The sequence below is a fragment of the Chamaea fasciata genome, unplaced genomic scaffold (genome assembly GCF_029207755.1).
Source record: "Chamaea fasciata isolate MVZ Bird 193981 ecotype frontalis unplaced genomic scaffold, bChaFas1.0.hap1 SCAF_8, whole genome shotgun sequence".
NCBI classification, from domain to species: Eukaryota; Metazoa; Chordata; class Aves; order Passeriformes; family Sylviidae; genus Chamaea; species Chamaea fasciata.
In genome coordinates this window covers 10,689,975-10,711,617 of record NW_027094093.1, presented here as the reverse complement: position 1 = coordinate 10,711,617, position 21,643 = coordinate 10,689,975, and the positions used below count along the sequence as shown (strand labels likewise).

Below are 21,643 nucleotides of genomic sequence, written 5' to 3'. Positions count from 1 at the left end.
AACAGGGGTGAGATACAGCTTTGTTTACTCTGAAAGTTTTTTATTGTGATGAAGAATAAATACATGCAGTTTAAGATTTTGCTGCCTGTGTGCCTGACTTTCTGGTACGTGCAATTTGTGTCCTATCATGTTGATTCTGCACGAGAAGTTAAGCCTGAGGGTGTTACAAGCTTGAGGATCACAAGTGTTAGGAGAACCCTCCTCTCCCTTCTCCTTGTCATTGAGATAATTATGAAACTCTCCTGGACTTGTCATCTTACTGAGGTGTCGAGACCTCAGCTTTCTAAAAATTCACAAAAGTCACCCATGGCTGGAGGCATAAAAATGTCAGTAGCTTGCCATGGGCCCTTCTTGGTTCTCCAGAGCTCTTCTAGGTTTTGAGCAGTGTGTAAGTTCTCTTGAGCAACCACAGAATTCCAGCGTGTGTCTGGTAGCATTCTGTGTGTCGGTCTGGTGGGATGAGATGTACAGACTGCACTAATCATAATTCAGTGGGGTTACTGCGTGTACACTGAGATGAACAGTCAGAATGAAAAGGAGAAAGAGAAGCTTTAGTGTGAGTTTATACTTTTAAGATAAAAGTAAGAAAGCTGCATTGTTTATTATTCTTTTATAAATAGTACATGGATGTCTAAAACGTAGGTGACAGTTCTGTAATCTTATGTCGGAGTTCCTACCAAAGTACAAAGGAGTGTGCTTGACTGGATATGAGCTTCATGAACAAAGCCGTGGTAGACTAGGTTCTTAGTGGAGTCTTTTGAAATCTGTAGAATGTACTCAAATGTATATAATAAAAGAGGATTTTTTAAAAAAGTAAGATTAAAGAATATGCAGTACCACTGGAAAGAATTAGGATGTTGTATTTGACGTCATAGGTGTAGTTCTTGTCTAGTCTAGTTAAGAAACAGCTGCAGAAATGCACTGGTAAAATGTCACAGTGCATACTTCCAAAGAACTTCCTGTACAAAAGAGCTGTGTTGGATTTATGTCAGCTCTGTCCGTGTCATCAGAAGTAACCTTGGTGCCCTTTCAAACAGCCTGGTCGTCTTTCATTCATATGGTGTTCTGGGTGTCTGAATACAGGTTAGAAAATAAAAAGGCCCTAAGGCCTGTGTTTGTTAGGACAAAAATGCTAATTTGATAAGGGATAATACTGGTATTGCTAAGGTGCTCTGCAGATACCATTTGCTTTGAATGTTTTCTCTGAATGTATTTTGCTGAATCTCTCCTTTCTAGCTCTGGTTTACTGACAGTTCTGCACTCTGGGCCTCTAACTGGGTACCCTTAGTTACAATTCTGCATTTCCTAACTAGGGAATGAATGCTAGATTTTCACATCACAGAGCAGGACCGGTGTATAACACGGTGTGGTAGCTCTGTGATGCAGTTTCAATCAGCTATACACTTGCAATAGCCTCTCTGTTGGATTAGGGAAGTTTTGGAATTTAATACTGTACCTTGGCAGGTCACCTCTTACAGGAAGCCATATATTTACTTTGGCTGTTTGTCTGTCTGCTCACTCTGCATAAATTGATCTATCAAGTGTACAAGAGAAGCTATTTATCTTTTGCCAGTTAATTAAATTTCTTTATTTATTTTTTTTATTTAATACAAGTAATTTTTTGTATCTGGGCCTCTTCAAACAGAAAGCCAAGAAAAGTTCTATTTTAACTACTACTTGCTGAAATTATTTTTTGTCTTCCCTCCTTCAGATGAGAACTCTCCAGCCAATTTCTGGGATTCCAAGAATCGAGGAGTGACTGGCACACAAAAAGGACAAATTGTATGGCGAATTGAACCTGGCCCCTACTTTATGGAATGTGAGTACCTATTCAGGCAGTGCATATTCCAAGGCAGGTCTGGCATTTGATATCCATTTCATCAGTCCTTCTGATAAAGCAAGGGAATTGATTGTATGGCTCTTGAGGGGGAGGATTTTCCAGTGCATTTGCTGAACATGATAAAAACAGAGTTGAGCTTAGATGTATATTTGTATTCTAGTGATGTTCTTAGACAGCGTATTTCACTTTAAGGGAGAAAGGAGTTGCCTTGTGTGGTGTGATGTAGCATATACACTCTGAAAGATGAAGTCCCTTCCCACAGAAGTTCCAAATTTCAGCTGGACAAATATTAATGGTAAGTGTGTGTGAAAAGAAAGGTAGTAAGCTAGTAGTGCTTGCTGATGTTTGTTAGTGGGAAGGTTGGATTTGTCTCTAGGAAGTGCCAATGTCCTGTTCAGTTGCATCAGAATTTCTCAGCTGAAGATCTGTTGTGCTTGAAAATCTGCTGGGCAGTTTGGAAATACTGAGAGTCTTTATATGACTGAAATAAAAAGCCTTCAGCTGAACTGTTTAAGGACTGTTGGTAGTCAAGCTTCAAATTGAAGAGCTACACCACTCCCTCAGATGACCAGGATTTATAGGAAGCTGAGCTACTCTGCTGTGGGCTGGTTTTTTTCTTTGTTGTTTTTTTTTGCTGTTTGACGAAACTATGCTGTCCTAACCATATGAAGCATATGATCCCTAATGAAACTGAGGTTCCAATCACAGGATATTGTATCAGAGCTTGCTGGAACTCTGATGCTCCAAGCATCAAAGTGGCAATCAGTCCCAGAAGAGCTCTGAGTTGCTCTACCACCTGTTTAGCCTCACAGTAATGAATCCTCTTTCATAAGTAAAAAAAAAAAAACAAAAAACAAACTCCCACTCTTTACTTCACTGTAGTGAAGTAAAGCACTGCAGTGCCGCTTACTGTAGGTCTTGGCAGAAATTTTTGTTCCAATTAACTGATAGAACAGTAATACATGTATTTCAAGAGGTGTTGTATACCCTGTACTGAAAATAAATATTAAAGCTTCCTATTTTAGAACTCATCGTTGAATCTTGCCAAGTTGCCCTATGTGTTACACAACACACTTCTCAAAAAAAAAAAAAAAAAAAAAAAAAAGACCCTAAATAGGATAAAATTAAATTCCATTTCAGTAGTTCATTACATTACAATCATGGAACTGAAGACAGTGCTCAAGAAAATAATAAAGATAATTAACTTTCCTGGTGCCAAAGACACTGGTATATTAAAGCAGGATAAAATGTCTGTTAGTGAAGTTCATTGCCTCATCTTTCTTGTACATGAACTCCATCAGTATTGTTGCCAATATGGGAAGTTGGACTTCAAGGATGTATCTTTTAGCTGGTTGTGTGTTGCTCCCTAGTGTATTGAGATGAGGCTCTTGAATAGTAGTTCCAGTTCAGGAGAGTAACCCAAACTAAGGCTTCAAGAACTACTAGTTTGGACTTAAAATCAGCTGCAGCTGACTTACCACTTTGCTACAAACTGCACATCACAGTCAGCTGAAAGGAAGTGCAGGATCTGTGTTCGTCATGGTGAGCTTCACTAACAAACAGCTCTGCTGCCGTACAATGAACAAGAGACAAGCAATTGTGCAGCAGCTGAGAACTGTAAAAAGGAATGTTTATGAACATATGTTGCTATAGCACATAGTATGGTAGATAAATATGTCACCAGTGACACTTGTGTTTTGAGTGAGAGGCCAAAAACTGCACTCAAACACTTTACTGAATTTCTGATTCCACTTTTTAAACAAGAGGTCTCCACAAATCTGTGACCATGTTTGCTCAGCAAGGCTTTTCTTTGTAGCTTATAGGTGGTTAAGCAACACTGATGCAACTACAGGCAGCTGCTCTTTTCTTTTACTTTTCTATTCCTCGGTTCACTAAATCACAGCAGGAGCAAACGCAGCAGGTGGCTGTGCCCCTCAGGTACAACCGCAGTGTCACTGCTGGGCAGCACGGGGCTGGATGAGGGTAGAGCAGTGCTGTCAGGTTCTTACCACGCCCTGCAGACCTGTCACTGCCCAGCCTGTGCCAGCCACACATCCAAACTTAGCTCCCCTGTTAACCTCCTCCTTCTGTTGTGGTGCAGATATGATTTGTCTCTCAGTACAGTACTGCACTTGATGCCGCAGTCATAGCAAGAGGGAGAGACAAGTGAAGAGTCTAACATTATCAGTAAACATGTGCCAGATTATTAAATTTAAGGTATTTCTGATGCTTTAATCCACTGTTGTTTTCCAAATTTGGGAAAGAGCTCTCCAGTTGTAGATTTCTTATGTTTAGAAATATCCTTGCTGAGAGGCAGAATATATGCGATACAGGTCATGGTACGTGGGGTTTGTCATTTTTCCTTCTCAGAGTAATGACATTCAGCAGACCATTAGCAGGTCCCTGAATTTTTAAAGCAGCAGATCCATAAGCAGATGCAGCAATGTCTGGAGGACCAGCATGAACAAAATGTGTAAATGGATCAATCTAAATTCAGTGGGAGACTAGCCACAGCATAGGAATACTTGTTGCATCCAATCTGCTTTCAGCTGGGACCAGCACCTGACCTGCTCAAGTGTGGTTTTTACTGAAAGCTTTCAAGGACAAAAATGTGGATGCTGTCGGTTACGTGTTTTAGTGCTGCAGTATTGTTCCAGCTAAAAAGATTTCTGTGACATCCAATATGAATGTCTATAGCTTAAATTTGAGGCCATTGCCCCTTTTAAAATTGCTGGTAGAACTGAAAAGAGTAGAGATAGTAACATTTGTCTTGCCTTAACCTCCTCTTCACCAGACTAAACAAGGCTAGCTCCTCTAGCTCTTCTCATATGTCACGTTATCCACCCCAACCACCTTTGTAGCCTTCTGCTCTTCACTCTCCATTTTCTCCATGCTGTTGAACCTAGTGACACAAATCTAGACACAGTATTCCCCACCAGTACCAAGTAGAGGGGGACAGTACTTAATTCCCACCTATATACTGTGAAACCTGCATGATTGCAGGTTTCCTGCTCTACCTAATCTCAAGGAGAGGAAGGGAATGTTTTCTGCAAGCCTGAGAAGCACTGAACCTCCTGTGGCAATGAGAATTGATGATGCTCATTAAGAGAGTTATGCTAAGTAACTACAATAATCCTTTTGGATTTACACTCAGAACTGGCCCAAAGTTGTCATATCTTTTTGGGAAGAAAAGGAATGTAAGTTACTAATGTTAGATAATGAGTTGTGCTCAGTCAGCATGCACTTACACCAAAGACTCTGGATGTGGATTTTCCCTGGCAGTGTCAGAGCCTAGGGACATTATGTATCTGTTCACCAGTAACATCTCTAGGAGGTGAAGTGCAGAGAATTATAGCATTGCTAACGAGCCATATGCAAACAAATCTCAAGCAGAAGTATTTCCATTTTAATTGCATTAATTTTAATCAGTGGGAGTCAGCTGGGTTAGGCCTCGGACTTCTGCAAAAAGATTTGTATCTTTTAAGGAAAACATCTTATGGCTTAATTTAGGAAGCTGTTTTTCCATAAGCATAATTGTAAATTTATTTGTCGTTTCACCAAGGTCCCTCAAATTTGTGCTTATGTTTAAAGGCAGGCTTGGATAAACATTTTTCTGAATTTCGCATTACTGTGTCTGCAGTCTTGTAACTCAGTGTTAAGATCACTTAATTTATTCCTCTTAAAAATCCCTGCCTAGGGATTCAATATCTCCTATTTTTCCAAGAAAGTAACATGTAAAGGCATAGTTTGCCATCTGCTCTATTCAGATCAAGCAACCTGCAGAAAGAAGGGAGGGGGAAAGTCTCCTCTTCATACTAAAAATAGGCATTAATTCCCCTCAACGCATCCAAAATTAGCAAAACAAGGATGATCAAAGAAAACTCTTTTTGCTTAGGACAAAAATCAACACAAAAATTCTGTAGGCTCTGCTCTGGAAGGGAGAATCAAAGGAATCAACAGTGAAATAAAGAGAAATGAACTTAATGTATTCCAGAAAAACAAGCAGCTTCTGAGGGGAGTGGCTGAGGAAGAGGAGGGAGGAAATATTATGCAGAGGAGAAAGAAAATATTTGCAAAATACCAAGTCCAGCTCACCATCACAAACAGCCGGTGTCCTTAAGATGTCACCTCGAGACAATGTGAGTGACTCTGAACTGCAGAGCCAGCCAGTACAGAGGCAGGTGTTCCTCTTGCTTTTCCCTGGGGAAGGAGCAAAAGTGCTTTGTAGGCATGAAAGGGAACTCAGTCATTTTAGACATTCAAGAAGGTGAGTCTGAGGATCAATATGCCTGATATGCTGTTTCCTCACATAGCAGAGGTGGCTTTCAAACATCCTGCTCTGAGGCTTGCTAAAATGTGAGCAAAGGAAAACAATGACTCACTACATGGCTCCCTCAATTTTTTTTTGCTGTGTAAACTACAGAAGGATTGCTAAACCCAGCTTTACAGTTTTCATCCTCCTGTAAAAGGAAATGAGTTCAAGGAGTATTATCCTAAACAGGTGGCAGTAGTGGGGAAATGCAACACAGCTGAATGCTTTTGCATTTGGTATGGTCATCTGGTATTTAGCATGGCATCAGGCTGTTCAGGTTCCTAAATACACTGGGGCCTTTGCTCTCTGGTGCAAGAGAGGTTTCAGTTGCCCCAGAAATTATTTCAGATGGCAAATGTTTCTCTGGGTATAGCAGTCTGTCAGCTTGGGATGGAAGGGGCTCCCTTTGGGGCATTGTGGTATAAACAGAGTGGATGGTGATGGTATTCCATATGGAGAACAGAGGCAGCAGAAAGGTGGAGTGAAATGATCCATAGGAAGGCTGGTGATAGAAAAAACACGTGAGAAGGAGCCCGAGTTTTATTTGGGACTAGTTGGTAACAGCTGCTGCTTATTCATAATCTGCAGCTTCCAAGTCAATTTTCTGCAGTGTGGGGAAGGACAGGTCCTGTTGGAGATGCCATGGCAAGGAGATTCAGCATAGGACAGTCACTGCTGTGCAGCAGGTAACTGGTGCTTATGCACTTCCATGTGCAACGTGGCCAGAAGTTAAAAGCTGTACATATTCCAGTAGGTGTAAGAGGTGTCACTGTTCAGCACTGTGGATGGTCGTGTGCTCATTCTTGATCCTCTACCATGGTCCTGCCTGGTTTATTAGTAAGGGCTTAGACTGAGAGCCTGCTTTGAGACTGTATTGGCCTTGTATTTATGAGTTGTAGTCTTGGTCCCATGAGTGTTAATTACAGTGTCCACAAGAAGCACCGTCACCTACTTTACCTGTCTTTGTTGTTATTTGTACCGTTTGATGTCACAGTCATTACTGTCCATAGAATAGAAATACATTGATTTGCATATATTTTCTTTACCAGTGCTATGGCTTTATGTTGTGAGCAATAATCCATAGAGGCAGCTGTTGGGATTCATCCAGAGACTACCAGTCTTGTCACATCAATCATTTCCAAATCCCCCCTGGGATGCTTGTGGTTAAATTACTTCTGGTGCCACACTGCGATACTTTGGATGCAGTGACTGCACAGATGCAGTGTGTTTTGAACTAAAATCTCATTTGTGGCATAGAATCACAGAGTAGTTTGAGTTGGAAGGGACCTTCAAAGGTCTCTAGTCCAACCCCCCTGCAATGAGCAGGGACATCTTCAATAGGTCAGGTTGCTCAGATCCCTGTCCAACCTGATCTTGAGTGCTTTCAGGGACTGGGCACCTACCACGTCTCTGGGCAACCTGTGCCAGCATTTAACCAGCCTCACTGTATAAAGTTTCATCCTTATGTCTAATCTGAATCTACCCTATTTTAGTTTAAAACAATTACCCACTGTCCATGATAAAAAAATTATCCCCATCTTTTTGATAAGCTCCCTTCAAGTACTGAGAGTCTGCACTGAGTTCTCCTCAGAGCTTTTTTTTCTCCAGGCTGAGCAAACTCAACTGTCTCAATGTGTCTTCATAGGAGAGATTCTCCATTTCTCTCATCTCTTGGACTCACTCCACCATGTCCCTGTTCTCCCTGTGCTGGGGCCCCCAGAGCTGGCTGCAGTGTTCCAGATGGGATGTCAGGGCAGAGGTGCAGAATCCCCTGCCCTGCCCTGCTGCCCACGGGCCTTTGGATGCAGCCCAGGAAACTTTTGGCTCTCTGGGCTATGAGTGCCCATTGTTGGGTCATGTCCGGCCTCCCCTCCACCAGCACGCCCAACTCCTTTCAGCAGGGCTGCTCTCGATCTGTTCATCCCCCATGAGTAAGAACATGAGTAGACCATGAGGTATATTCAGAAGACATGGTAATATATGTGTTTGCATTGCACTGGTGTCAAGTTAAAAGGGAGGTTTTATGTGGAGTTCTTGGTATTCAGACCCTACTTCTATGAAATTATAACTTCTGCAAAAATAGTGTATTAAGTTGCCATACTTTGTATTTAGCAAAGCAGACTCCCAGCTCTCTTTTTTGTTAAAAGCTGATAGATATTGAAGGAAAAAAACGCAGTTTAATAATTGAACTTTATATACTTTTAGCTTTTAAGGGCTACTTGTAACTAGAGGTGTGAACAGAGTTTAGTTTTTGTAATGGTTTTGACCATAATGGTCAATGTTAATGAATGTTCTATGAATGTAATTCATTACTTGTATCCAATATTTTTACCATTTAAAATGTTACCAGTTAAATTCTGTAAAGGTTATGGTTTTCCCACGTGGAATTGTTCTGAGTCTGGCACATTCACCGGTGCAGTGCCCTGCAACCAGCGCCCTCTCAGTGGTCTGTCTGGGGACTCATGCTTATTGTCCCTACTCTATTTATAGACATATTCATTGAGATAGAAATACTTCTATTATTCTGCAATTTTTTAATGTTGTGTCTTAACAGCTATTTTTGAGTATCACAAATAACTGAAACAGGATCAAGTCTTGTATTTTTTACATTTGTGGCAGTCTTTGTTGACTTCCTTAAGCACATAATACCCCAGTGTTTTGTTTTAAAGGTTAGACTATAATTAAATGCTTTCCCAAACTGGAGCATAATAGTCAGTGCTCATGACTGTAAATAAGAATCTCTGATGACAGCAAAGTGAGCAGGGTTGGCAGGAATAGGGAGGCTCTGTCACCTGAACAAGCATTTGTCCACATTCTCTTTGAAACAGGTTAGATGGAAATACCACTGGGACATAAGTATTTTCTGTTATTGATCCTACTTTAGCTAAAAAGCTTTCTGTAAGTCACTTTGTAGGTGGTTTGCCTAATGTTCCTGTAAAATAAATTCTGTGATACACCTGCTGAGAGAGATGGCAAGTACCTGGGGGCTGCCAGCTTTGGCCCTTGCATTCTGCTGCTGAGTTTGCTACTGCCCAGTAGGAAGTAATCAAAAATGCACACACTGAAAGTGATGCAGAGAAGAGAATGCTCAACATCCAAACAGAAATGTTGAGTTCGCTGAACTGTGGTGCTACGGAAAAGTTCAACTGGCAGGACATGCAGGGCACTGCTAAATTTCTGCAGTTGTCTGTCAGCTTCAGATGGGAAAAAGTAGGATTTAACACAGTTGCTTTTGCATGGATTGCATCTCCCTTTATAGCTTTGTAAAGCGTGAATGTGAGTGACTTCATTTGTTCTAGTTTTCTTAAATAAGTTTTGCAGAACATGCTCTCATATTTTTCCAATGAGTTAGTGTGCTGTCAGCTTTTTCCTTGGTGAATGTTGTAGGACATATGTTTCTATCTGCAGAGAGCCATGGATTCAGCCCAATACCTTCTGGGCACTCAACTGCACAGGCCAGGAAGTTTGAGCTGCTGTGCAGGTTCCATACGGAGAACTGGGAGCGCTGTTTTGCTCCACAGACTCTTGTAACCTAGCTCGAGTTTGGCTTCTTTTTGGAAACGTGTCTGCTTACCCCTTCTCAGTGGAGATGATTCCACCTCTAATATTGGTGTTTTGTTTGACTAGGGTCTGTCTGGAGCAAGCTGTTCTTACAGCAAACAGCATTGCATTTCCTCCTGGAAAGAATGCATTCTCCTAGGATTATGCTCATGTATTTATGTATTCTTAGTATCTTTCTTTCATAAAGCATTTTTTTGATGGGCAAAAGTATTAAAGGCCGTAAAAAGTAGTTAGTGAGGAACTTTGGGGAATTAATGATGTTTTAAACCCAAGCTGTTATTAGTGTAAGCTGATTCCTTTATTACTGAAGAGGCAAAAGTATATGGTCCATAGAGGTAACAACACTATAATTTCATGCAGGTGTTCTTTTGAAATTCATATGTCAATGCTTGAGTCCCAGAAACCTTTACTGGTTCCAATATTTTTGTGTAATGGACCTGAGCTATAAGGCTATGGTTATGAAATGGTAACAACTATTAGCTTTAAAAGAAGGGGATTATGGTTTCACAGAGTTTTCTGATTAATTAAAATATATATCACTTTTTATACAGCCATGTGATAACTTTGAAAGAATCATAAATCCCCCAGTTTAATTTTTGACTTATTTTTAAATGAAGGAAATTATTGTGGAATGTATGATGTCTGGAGGAATGTCAATTAAGAGAGGGCATGTGTCATATCAAAAATACATTAATTTTTCCCATGAATGAAAATTCCTTTGTGTTCTAAACATCTTATTTTCTTTAATGATACAGCAAATGGTCCTGTGGTCAGGTACAGGTGTCTCCCCTTTGCTGGGTTTACTGCTCTTAACATTTTCATTAGGGGTCCCGTGCAAAGCAGTCTCATTAACCTGTTGAGGAAGAATAAGTAGGAAAGAAATAAAAGAAGTGCCAGTTTCCCCCTGAAGGCAACACATAAAGCAAGGTGGCAGGAGAAATGAAAGAAACTGGGAAAACTCTGTAGGTGACACATGCTAATGTGCATTTAGAGTATGGAATAGTTCAGAGGAAACCTGTGTGTTAATATGATACTGAAATAATTTCTCGAAATATTGAAGTCCTGTTTGCAGATAATTGAACTTACTGCTGCTGAGTAAGTCTGTTTGTTTATGGGGCCTTAGAACACATCTCAGCGCACCACCTGTAACTATCAGGAACAGCCATAGATACTTGTTTTCAATATATCTAAAGGTCAGGAGTCCATCAGTCATCAAGAAAAACCTCTTCTATTAAAGATTTTTTTTTCCTGATGGCACAGCAAAAGACATGTCAAAAAGCTACATCGTCAGCTGCTTTGAACTTACTGGGTTCCTCTGAGATTTCTTCTTCTGTTAACATTAACTGCAGTTTCTAGCGTTATTGGCCAAGGAAAAAAACACTTTGGTGTTTACCCTATGAAGTGTTTGTATTGTGGCTGCGTGTAAGACCCAGTCTCACAAATCCATGTTCATTTTGACATCTGTGTACATATGGTGGGTAGCCCACTTTTCAATTTTGTGCTGAATTTCAATCACAGCTTCTTTTGTATTAATCCCACTGACGCAGTGCTAACAGCAGCTAAATGCATGTGTGAATGCAGTGCTGTATAAAGACCAAACTGAATCAGCGCTGCTTCTGCTAGCAAGTGGGAGAAAACATCTCCATGTTTTTAAGTGCTCTGCTTTTTCTAATTATTTCTAGCAATAAACCCTGAAGTTGGGTCTTTTGTTTGTTTGATTTTTTTTTTAAAATTTAGTGTGCCTGAAAGGGATTGTCCAATCCATTTCTTGAATCAAGCATTGTTCTATCACCAGCCATATACAGGTATTGAAAAGTACTGTATGCTCATAGAAGGCATTGAGAGAAAGAAATAGGAGGATGCAAAACTTGTAATATTGCATTTCAGCCTTTAGATAAATGTCACCTGTACCTGTCAGTGTAGTGAGAGTATTTGTCAACCATCACATTATGGATTGTCTGTGGATAGAACCAGCAGCTGGTAACTTTTCCATTGCTAGATTCTGTTCAAAAGCGATGAATTGAGAGAAGACAGTCACAACAGATTGGGAAAACAACAGCTCCAGAAACTCTCCAAAAAATTAAGCTTAGGTTGTGATAAAAGTAAGCAATGAAATAAAAGTAAGCAATTTAGCTGGAAATTGGAAGTCTTAGTGGAATAATACACTGTCTTTACCAAGCCCTCATGTATCCATAATATGTTCTCAGTGTGAATAAGAGATGTCCAGACTTGAGTTCTTGTTACTTAGTATGAGCATTTTACAATGTGGAGAGTCCAGTACTCGGCATAAATCCTCCCAGATTTTGCAAGTGCTGAACCTCTGGTTTTGTGTGACCTAGAACTTCTTGTTTGTCCTGGATACGAGCGTTGTTGGTAGATAAGCAGAACTGCTCAGTTCAGGAGGAAACTAATCCATAGTCCTGCCTGATAACTTCTAGGCTGGATAAACCTTTGTAGATGATTAGAAATCCTGTCTGCATTTTGAATTTTGCTCTAAAGCTTGTGGTAAATAGAGCATGTTTTGTCTCTGTGTGTGAACTCATCTGTGAGGAGGAGGAGGCAGTGGGCTCAGCAGCTTCTCCACCTCCTGATTCCCTGGAGGCACTGTCAGCCAGACACTTTCCTTTGAAGGGTTGTTCTGAGGTGTCTCCTCTTTGTTCTGAGAGGAAGATAGTAAATGAATGCTGATCTGTAACTGCAGCAAATTTAAAAATAAATAATCCTTTTTGGCTGAGCAGGCTTGCAGGGTGGGTCCCTGAGTAGGGGTAAGTGGGTATTTTATCTTGCAGTGATGAAACACCTCAACCCTCAAGGAATCATGCCATATATGTCTCAAAATCTTATACCAAACCCTGCAGTTTTGTACTTCAGGACTACTGACATATTGTTAAACCAAGCAGAGGAATTGAACTGCCAAGACTTTCATACACATCCTGTGTCTGAACTGGCTGCTGTAATTCCTGCCTGCCTTTGGCCATTGCTGTATGCCTGTGGCCATCTCTGTACCCAGAGGTAAAACCCTCATCAGCCTTACACAGAAGAGTTATCCCAATGGAGAAGGAAAACAGACATTGTTCCAGATAGGGAAAATCCCACAGGATCAAGGGCAGCCATAATTATAGCTGTTCTGCTTGGTTGGAAGAATGCAGAGGAACTACAGGGGAGGTCAGGCTTCAGTTAAATATAATAATCTTTTGTTTGCAATAAATGCAGTTTAGCAAACAAAACTTTAATCAGTGGGACCAGAAACATGGTGCAACGTTTGCCTTTCCTGTGTTCTGGTATATAAAGTGATTCCAGCTTCCTTCTGGTATGTGTCACATTATTCCATAGTCCTACAAAATCATCTTAGTGGCAAATGTCCCAGTATGCCTTTTTCAGGGCTGATGATGTAGTAGCAGAAATACAAGTTGCAGAATTAGGTAAGTTAACATTTTTGTCTGTTAAGTAACAGAAGGACCCAACACACAACAAGGATATAATCAGCAGCTCTATTTTTAATTTCCTGTTAGAGTATTTCTGAAGACAGGTCACTGAACGCTGAATCCTTTTGTTGTGTCGCTTTTGCCTAGGGTCAGTCATGAAGTGTTTAATGTGGTTTTTGTTTTCTTTCCAGCTGAAATAAAGATCTGTTTTAAATACTACCATGGTGTTAGTGGAGCCCTCCGAGCTACTACTCCATGTATCACTGTGAAAAACCCTGCTGTGATGGTGAGTTTAGCCTATTTGTTCACTCTATTTGTAGAAGTTGATTTATTGATAGCTTTTATAGAATGATAGTACTGATGACAGTATTAACTGCCAGACCAACCTATCAATATGTCTCCTATCTTTACTATTGACAGCAATTATTTTTCAAAAAAATGTGTTACCTTACAAAAACTACAATAACTAGAAAGTGCTTTTCATGGATTTGTATTGCTTACAATAAAATAACAGTCAAAAGTCATTGAGTTTAACTGAAATATTTTATGCTAAGAATTTGACTTCGCATTCTGTTTTTTTCTACTTAGAGTTTTCTGTAATTTAACACTGTAATGGAAAATTTCCACACTGATTATATAACTGAAACCATGCCCAGAGTCTCTGTTTCTTCCTATTTCTTTATTATTTCCTAATATTCAGTATGAAACTGTTGCAGAGATAACAATTGTTAGTATAAATGAAACTGGACAAAACTCTGGTCTTTCAAAAATTACTCAATTCTTTGAGTGTTCAGATACAATTGAAATTTAGTAATTCCCTGATTATTGAGAAGTATTGTCTTACTGTGTTATGAGACCTGTTTAAGTTTTAGAGGAGTTTTTTTAGTTGTTTAAGTAGTAGTGGAATAGTTGTTAAAGCAGTGGCAGAAAAGGCTTCCAAACTTGTACCATGGTGCTTTTGCTGCAAGTAATTTATCTAACAGGTTAGCTCTTCAGCTAAGCTTCAGCAGGTTTCACAGTGCATTTGATTTGTTGATGCTGGTTGCCAAATATTTAAGCTCACAACTGTCAGGGAGGTGTCCTGACAACTGCAGTGTTGAAGATGCAGTAAAGCAGAAGTTACTCAGACGGAATAGCTCTTATTCTGAACTTGTGCTTTTTCAGTGTTGTGTATTATATACAAGTGCATGCAATGGTTATCTGACACTGAATGTGCTATACTAAACTTTATATCTTAATATATCAAATGTGTGGGGGTTTTCTCTTAGAATTACAAACCTAGGTGATAGCATAATTTTTTTTTTTCACATCTTTGTCGGATCTCACTGTAACGGTTTCACAGATGCGTACAAACTCGATATTCTACAGGAGAAATGTGCCATAGCTAATGACCTTGACAGCTGTGGTCTTTAGTATCAATTTATAAACTAAAGGCAGTAAGGTAGTCTGATTTTGAACAAGAGGAAAAAATGCATCTCAAAATAACCCTTAGAATGGGCTGCACGCTGCACTCTATCATTAGTGAGAAGCAGAGTGATTATACTGAATGGAGAAACCAGTTGAACTTGACCTTATCATGTTACACACCAGCAGTTTTGAGATTCATTGAACAAAAGTACATCTGAACTTTTGTCATCTGAGTATGCATTTAATTACTTGGTAGCTACCTGAAGATCTGTCTTTCAGAGTCATGGTAATTCTTGAAGGCTTATACCAGCTTTTGCTGTTTAAATTTCTTTTCTTTGAAAGGTAATGCAGGCTCCTGGGTATTGTTCAGAATTCACACACCTGCTGGAAGGGGTAATTTTATATAAACATTTTTGTTTGTGTTAACAGTGCAGACTTCCAGAAATAGTGACTGTTAGTTTTCCTGATGAGAATGTTGTATGACAGTTCAGATGATACTTCCTAAAAATGTCATATTGCATTAGTTATATGTAAGTAAACCTATTGTTAAACATTAAAGCCTCACCTCATTTCCATGGATTTGGTGTTGAGCTTAAGCACTGTGCAGTAGAGATCACTGGGTTCTCTTGGTACTTGTTCTGTCTGTTCTTAGAGAAATGCTGTCTGAGGAAGTGGTAAGAGAGTCATGGTGTGCTCACTCTCCTTACTTATGGTACAATATATTCCTTGCTTGCTGGTTTTTCTTATACTGATGGTGTATCACACCAGGCATTTCAGGCCATCATATTTTTGGATGAGCAGCTAACATTCTATTGTGTTACTTTGGCTCAGGGGAGATAGAAGGTCTGATGGAGCGTTCGGAAACACTGTGTTACACCAGATGACATGGCCTTTGTGCTGCAAAACTCTGTGTGTGTGCTGGAAAGAAATTTTTTACTTTGGCACAGAAAAATCCAAACTGCTGTTCAGATCATAATGGAACAGGAAGAGGTTATATAGAAAAGTCATGGAAGTGCTAGGCAACACTGTCACCATTCATGTTATTATGGCTGAATTGTGGGCAAATTCTATTTTCCATAATGTGAAGTTATGATTAACAATAAAAATTGTATTATTCAAATGGAGTCTGACTTGTAGCAGAAAAATGGGTACAGAATGGGGAAGGCCTTTTTGTTCATGTGTGTCATTTTTAACAAGGAAAACAGTGTGTGCTGAAATAAGCCCAAAAGAGGAAACTGGAATTTTTTGAAATGAAACACAGCATTCCTGTGGCCTTGTCTGGACAGCATCACTATCACAGTGAGATGCACCCCTTGCTGCTTCCATGGTATCTGTCTGTAGACAAGGAGACACTGATCCAACTGGAAGAAACCCATTGATTTTGATGCCTTCATAATTTTGCTGCCACCTGTCACTGCTTATGCATCCATATAAAAGCACTGGCATGATAACGTCATGCTGGGTGGAGAAAGAATAGTTCTGAGCACTCTGGTGAGACTTGTCATGCCCTGAGAGGTGGGAAGTGCCCATGAAGCCAGCAGTGAGGGAAGGGAAGGGACTGGATGGCGAGTGGCAGTGCTTGCTGGCACAGCGTGTCCCCTCACAAGACCACTGAGGCCCACAGGGATGTTGGGCTCCAACACCTTGGCTGTTTCTTCATCACTTTGTCTGGACAAATCCACACGTTTGCTAATTCCAATGAAATTCTAATGTGCTTGCTGATCATTGTGAGAAGTATTTGAAATTATATTATTAAGTAGCTTAAAGCAATATAAAAAAGGAATGATTATGTGTTTGATGAATGCAAAGCAGCTTCCCTGTGACTACTGCAACTCTGGAGTCATTTATCCATCTGGCGGTTTCAAACCACTGCTCAGCTGCTCAGGGCTGCCTCACATTCTTCATCTACACCCATTTTTATTCAGCTTATTTGCATCATTCAACAGATCAGATCCTGCTCTATCATTGGTAATAATCTTCAGCGCTGTGTTTGGCTCAAACCTTTTGTGTGCCACCTCTCCTGCCTAGGAGTGAGTGCAGTGCCTGCCTAGGAACCATTTGTCTTCAAAGATCTCTCCATTGATGTCTCTGTGATAAATTATTCGGCTGGATGCACGTCTCCTCTGTCTTGAAAGACAAATCCTTCTGCTAGTTGAAAGAGACAGACATTAATACATGAGAAACTTTTATTCTGAAGTAGTGCTTTACCTAATGAAGGATTTCAGTGGAAACCAGACCTCAAAATCTGTGAGGCATAAGCTTTTAGACCACATTTATATTTAGATGTCTGATGCGCTTTTCTGTTTAAAAGGAGCTTTTGTTAACAGAGCTGAAAGCTTTTTTAGTCTCTCTTTGATCTCTTTGCCTTTTTTTTTTGTTGTTGCACACTAAATTATCTATTTGTGGAATGTGACAAAAGTTACATGTGGTGTCACTGGACAGCTCATTGCTTTGATGTGTATTACAAATCCATACTGTTGTTTGTTATTTTACAGAAGGGAAAACTGTAAAAGATACAGGCTTTCTCTGGTTAATATTGTCTGCATGTATATTATACATGTTCTGTTTGGAAGATTTGGGCTACTGGTATATTAGCATTGTGTGACAAAAAATAGATATTTTGCTGTAAATTAATGCTGTAGCTGAGCCTGTCTGTTGTAATAGACACTATTTGGTCAGATCCTTCCCTAGCATAGTACCTTAAAACTGTGTTATCATCCTCCGGCATGTACAAAGCAGATGAAAACTTCTGTGCTATATTTCTTTCTTTTCTCCTCTTCAGATGGGAGTAGAAGGCACGGATGAAGGTGCTTCTGGAGCCCAGCACTCTAGGAAGTTGGTCAGCTTTACCCTATCAGGTAAAAACCAACACTTCTCTGTGTTCTACAAATTATTGTTAAAAAAAAGTAAGTTGCTGGTCTAAAATAACATCAAAGATGGAATGCTTTTCTTCATTAGCCTCTGTAGGAGCACACTCTAGTGGCTTGAAAGATGTCATTTCTTTGGAACTCCTGTTTGTTGAAAACCAGCCAGAATCATGGATCTCCAGGAGTGAAAGAAATGGATTTGATATATCCCAGCATGAAAAATTTAGGGAAATTTCTGGTTTGCACAAGGGACAGCTCATCTCAAATTGAGGAGTGGAAAACGTAACTTCTAACTAAAATGCAGTCTGGCTTCATCACTTTGAAAAAAGCAATAGCTGCAAATGGTGGTTTAGAAAGGGAAAAAAAAATTCACTTGTAACAGAGCTAAGCTGTCACTACAGTGAAATAGCTGTAGGGGTGCAGTCTACCAGCTTCACTTGTTTTGATTAGCACTTTATTCCAGGGAAATCTTGTGTGAGACGGAAGCATATTCAGCTTAAGCAAAGGCAGATGAAATTCGCTTCTGAATTTTGAAGAGCTGACAATAAAAACGTGTGGAGACTATAGAGGTGGAGCAGAAAAAAATCCACTGCTTTTTGAAGTGGCCTTTCAGCCACTGAGATAGAGCTGATAGGTTGTACAGACTCACATAGTGGACTGTACAAGTAATTGCTTTGTAAATCTGAAAAACCTGTTTTGTTTAATTGACCGTTGTGATTCTGCCTGAGGAGTCCCATGAAATAATTTTGAAAGGTGTATTGACTGATAGGCTTGTGACATGTGTCCTGTAATGTTTTTAGGTTGTACATTTGCACATGACTTTTTATTTCATCCTGTTTCTACTGTGTGGCTTAATCCTGAATATTGTGTAGGGTTCTTTTTTTTTTTTTTTTTTTTTTTTTTTTTCCCCTTCCCAAATCCACAGGTATGGCATTATGGCATTTAATTTTAGAGCAGTGAATTCTGCCTGCATGTGTAAACTGTATGTTATAGTTGCATTGTTGCATGCAGCATACTGGTGTACTTAATGGAAAAAGACAAAAGTCTTGTGCTTCAGCAAACCTACAGAGAAACAGAGAAATGTTTCACAGTTAAGTTTAAAATCTAGTATTACAGCAAAAAGTAACTCTTTATTTTTGTTGTTGCTGAAGCTTGCACTATTGTTGAAGTCCTTAGTCATGACAATGTGCTCCTGAGGAAATTATTATTTATTATTGTAAGTGGCAAGGGCTGCAGTACTGAGGTTTCCCTAGGAAGAAAGAAACCTTTTCAGAAAACTTTGCCTCCTTTTATGTGAGATGGATTATCTGCTCTGTTGGGAGAAAATTGCATCATAGTCCAGAGCAGACTTGGTAAGTTACACTTATCAAAGACTGAACTTTCGGAAAGGCATTACCTCCCATACAGTTTTTATCTCCTCTCCTCACCCAGAAACAAAACAAGTACTGTGTGATTAATTTTGGGCCGTTTCTGTTGGGGTTTCTTTTCTTTTCTTTGAGTGGAAATACCTTAGATACCTTACTGAGAAAAGCATTTGTAGGTGAGCTACAAGTTTATGCTTTTTATTTTACAAATAACTGGAGGCTCAAATGTAAAATGAGGATGTTGATACCTTTCTTCCTTATATTCTTTTGGGGAAACACTTGATTTCCTGCTGTACACTGGATCCAGTTAATGTGTGAGTACTTTTAAGTTGCTTTATTTAGTAATCTATGGTGAATTGATTTCCTGGGTAATATTTTAGGAATGCACTACTTTGTGAACTAGCTTTAATTTACTCAGTTCCTTTTTCCTTCCTTCTTGTTTTACTTTATAGATATTAGAGCAGCTGGACTTAAAAAAGGCATGTTCTTCAACCCTGATCCTTATCTAAAGATGTCCATTCAGCCAGGCAAGAAAAGTACATTTCCTACCTTTGCTCACCATGGCCAGGAAAGAAGGTCGACTATCATCAGTAATACAACTAATCCTGTTTGGCACAGAGAGGTAATGTATCCCTTTGGAGAGCTGTCTGCCAGCTGATGCAGTGTAGCAGGCTTGCATTTTCTCCACATGCATTAGTCCTCACCCTCTGAAAGTCATGAGCTTATTTTGTACCTAGTTATTTAAGGTGACACAGAAATTTTAGTAATTTATGAGCCCTGTTGGTGGATAGAAACAGTTATCTGCATATTAAAGCTGGGTATTTAAGCTGCTGGCACATTTTTATTCCCTTCTCTGCTGAAAAAAGCTTAGCTTAGAACTCACTTACCCACCCTGTAGATTTCTTGAAATTGCAAAAATAAATTATTAAAGTTGGATTGTATGTTGTGAGAAGACTCTTTAAGAGAAGTTACACTACATGAACATTTATGCTCAGTGATTGCAACAACTGTTCTTTTGGAAATGATATTTTTGTGGTGTGTAGCAGGTGACAAATTTTCAGTTTTCTCAGGTTGAGGGGATGCTCTTTGATGTAGCCCCTGCGAGCTACACCTTGCAGGAAGGAAAACCCAGGAAGGTGTTAGAGCACCACTCCGCAAGGGGGGCAAACAGGTAGTCTGGCAGAAGCCAGTTTGCCAAACGTGTTTGTATTGAGTAAACTGTGCAGATCCCATGGAAGGAACTTAGTCCCACAACTGTTATTGAATGCAGGAGAGCAAGCCTGTGCTTTTGGAGATAAATGTTTATGTGGCAAAGTGAAACTGCTGACACACATCCATAGCCCTTCCAGGACTGGCAAGCCTGTACTGTGGTGAAAGTTAATGTATTCTTTAGGAAGATGAAAATTGAGTATGTTTTGGGAAATGTTTCCGCAAATCATAAAGCAAACAAGCAGTAAAGCAGAACGGAGCGGGGCCAGCATTACCACTGCCCTGGGGTGCTTGGTTGTGGGAAAGACTGTAGATGTGAATAATCTTAAAATCTTTGAAAAAATTGAAGTTTCGATCCCTAAACTGATTCTCCAGTTTTCTGTCTGTCTGTCTGTCTATCTATCTATCTATCTATCTATCCAGTAGATAGAAAGAAAATCTACTTCCCCCCCCCCCCCCCCCTTTTTTTCTCCTCCAGTTCTCCTTGGCTTTGGAGCTTATTAGAAAAGAGATAATGTTCACTGGTGCACGCATTGTATCAGCTTGCTTTAGCTGATGGATCTTCCCTGTAGCAATGCTCTGACAACAGCAGTTATGATCCCATTACATATTCTGTCCTAGTGGTGCAGGATTGATCCTGTTTTACATTTAATACTTTCTGCAACGTAATTTGCAATATTATAGCAAACTGAGAGTGACAAATTTTTAAGTTCTGTTTATCAGAGGAACCCAGTTGTGACAGTTGCCCAGCATGAGGAAGGGATTTTATTCCTGACCTAGTTTAATTGGTTTTTTTTGAAGATGTTTATGTGATGCCTACAGCTGAACTGAAGAGCTATTTCTCCTATTGTTCCTTGTTCAATATATCTTTCGCTACCTAACCACATGTGTTTTGGGCATTGTGCACAGGTTGTGGTTTGCTCAGAGGTCATAAAGGTGGCAGATGGTAAAAGTATAACCAGATGAGTTGTTTTTTTTTTCTGAGTAGATTGTGCGATACTTTGCTTGTTTATTTGGAATATCTTAAAATCCAGATGACAAGTACAAATTTTGGGTTCCAAAACTTGTTTTCCTAAGGGAATTTATCATGCCACTGTATGTCCGTGTGTTTGTCTGCCAACATGCTTGTTTAGCATTTGCCCTGTACCACTTCCGAATCTTTTGGCCATCTTTGGGCAGACTTGACCAAGCAGAACAGATCTAAGAGATGAAATATTCACAAAATGCATGAAAATGAAAGCTGTAGAGAGTAACTGTGTTAATGTTCCTGTGTAGGGAAAGGTGGAAGAATGATTTTACCAGGCATCAAGAAGTCTTCTGTAAATTAACACCATATTGTTCAAAGGCCTCAAGTGCGGGAAAAGCTTCTCTTGGAGTTTGCTGAGAAGATTTGTCAATGTTGGGGCAAAACTCCATAGAAAATTCTCCTCCTCTAGTAACACTGCTCCTGAGTGTACTATGTACCCATTGCCCTTTTGACTTCCTGTCATGCATACAAAACATGAATGCAAAGCATGGTGTTGGGAGGGAAATTCTGAGCACAGCTTGGAGTGAGACACTTACTTCCTTCCTCCTGCATTGACCTGACAGAGTACAGCAAGGATTCCTTCTCTTTTTGCTTTCCCCTATGCAAATAGAAGCAAGCAGTAGGATACATG

At 39.8% G+C, this 21,643-nt stretch overlaps 1 protein-coding gene across 4 annotated transcripts in view; it reads left to right on the top strand.

The window, feature by feature from the left end:
• HECW2 (HECT, C2 and WW domain containing E3 ubiquitin protein ligase 2) overlaps positions 1-21,643 on the top strand; it is a 144,969-nt gene that overhangs the window by 71,583 nt on the left and 51,743 nt on the right. For 2 of the 4 annotated variants that reach the window (XM_066189600.1, XM_066189601.1), the window contains 4 exons: positions 1,712-1,819; positions 13,330-13,424; positions 17,328-17,403; positions 19,229-19,398. In XM_066189600.1, coding sequence (XP_066045697.1) covers positions 1,712-1,819; positions 13,330-13,424; positions 17,328-17,403; positions 19,229-19,398 — 449 coding nt within the window. Of the gene's footprint in view, positions 1-1,711; positions 2,136-13,329; positions 13,425-17,327; positions 17,404-19,228; positions 19,399-21,643 lie in introns of those variants that run through there. The other 2 variants (XM_066189604.1, XM_066189603.1) reach the window with 2 other exon arrangements.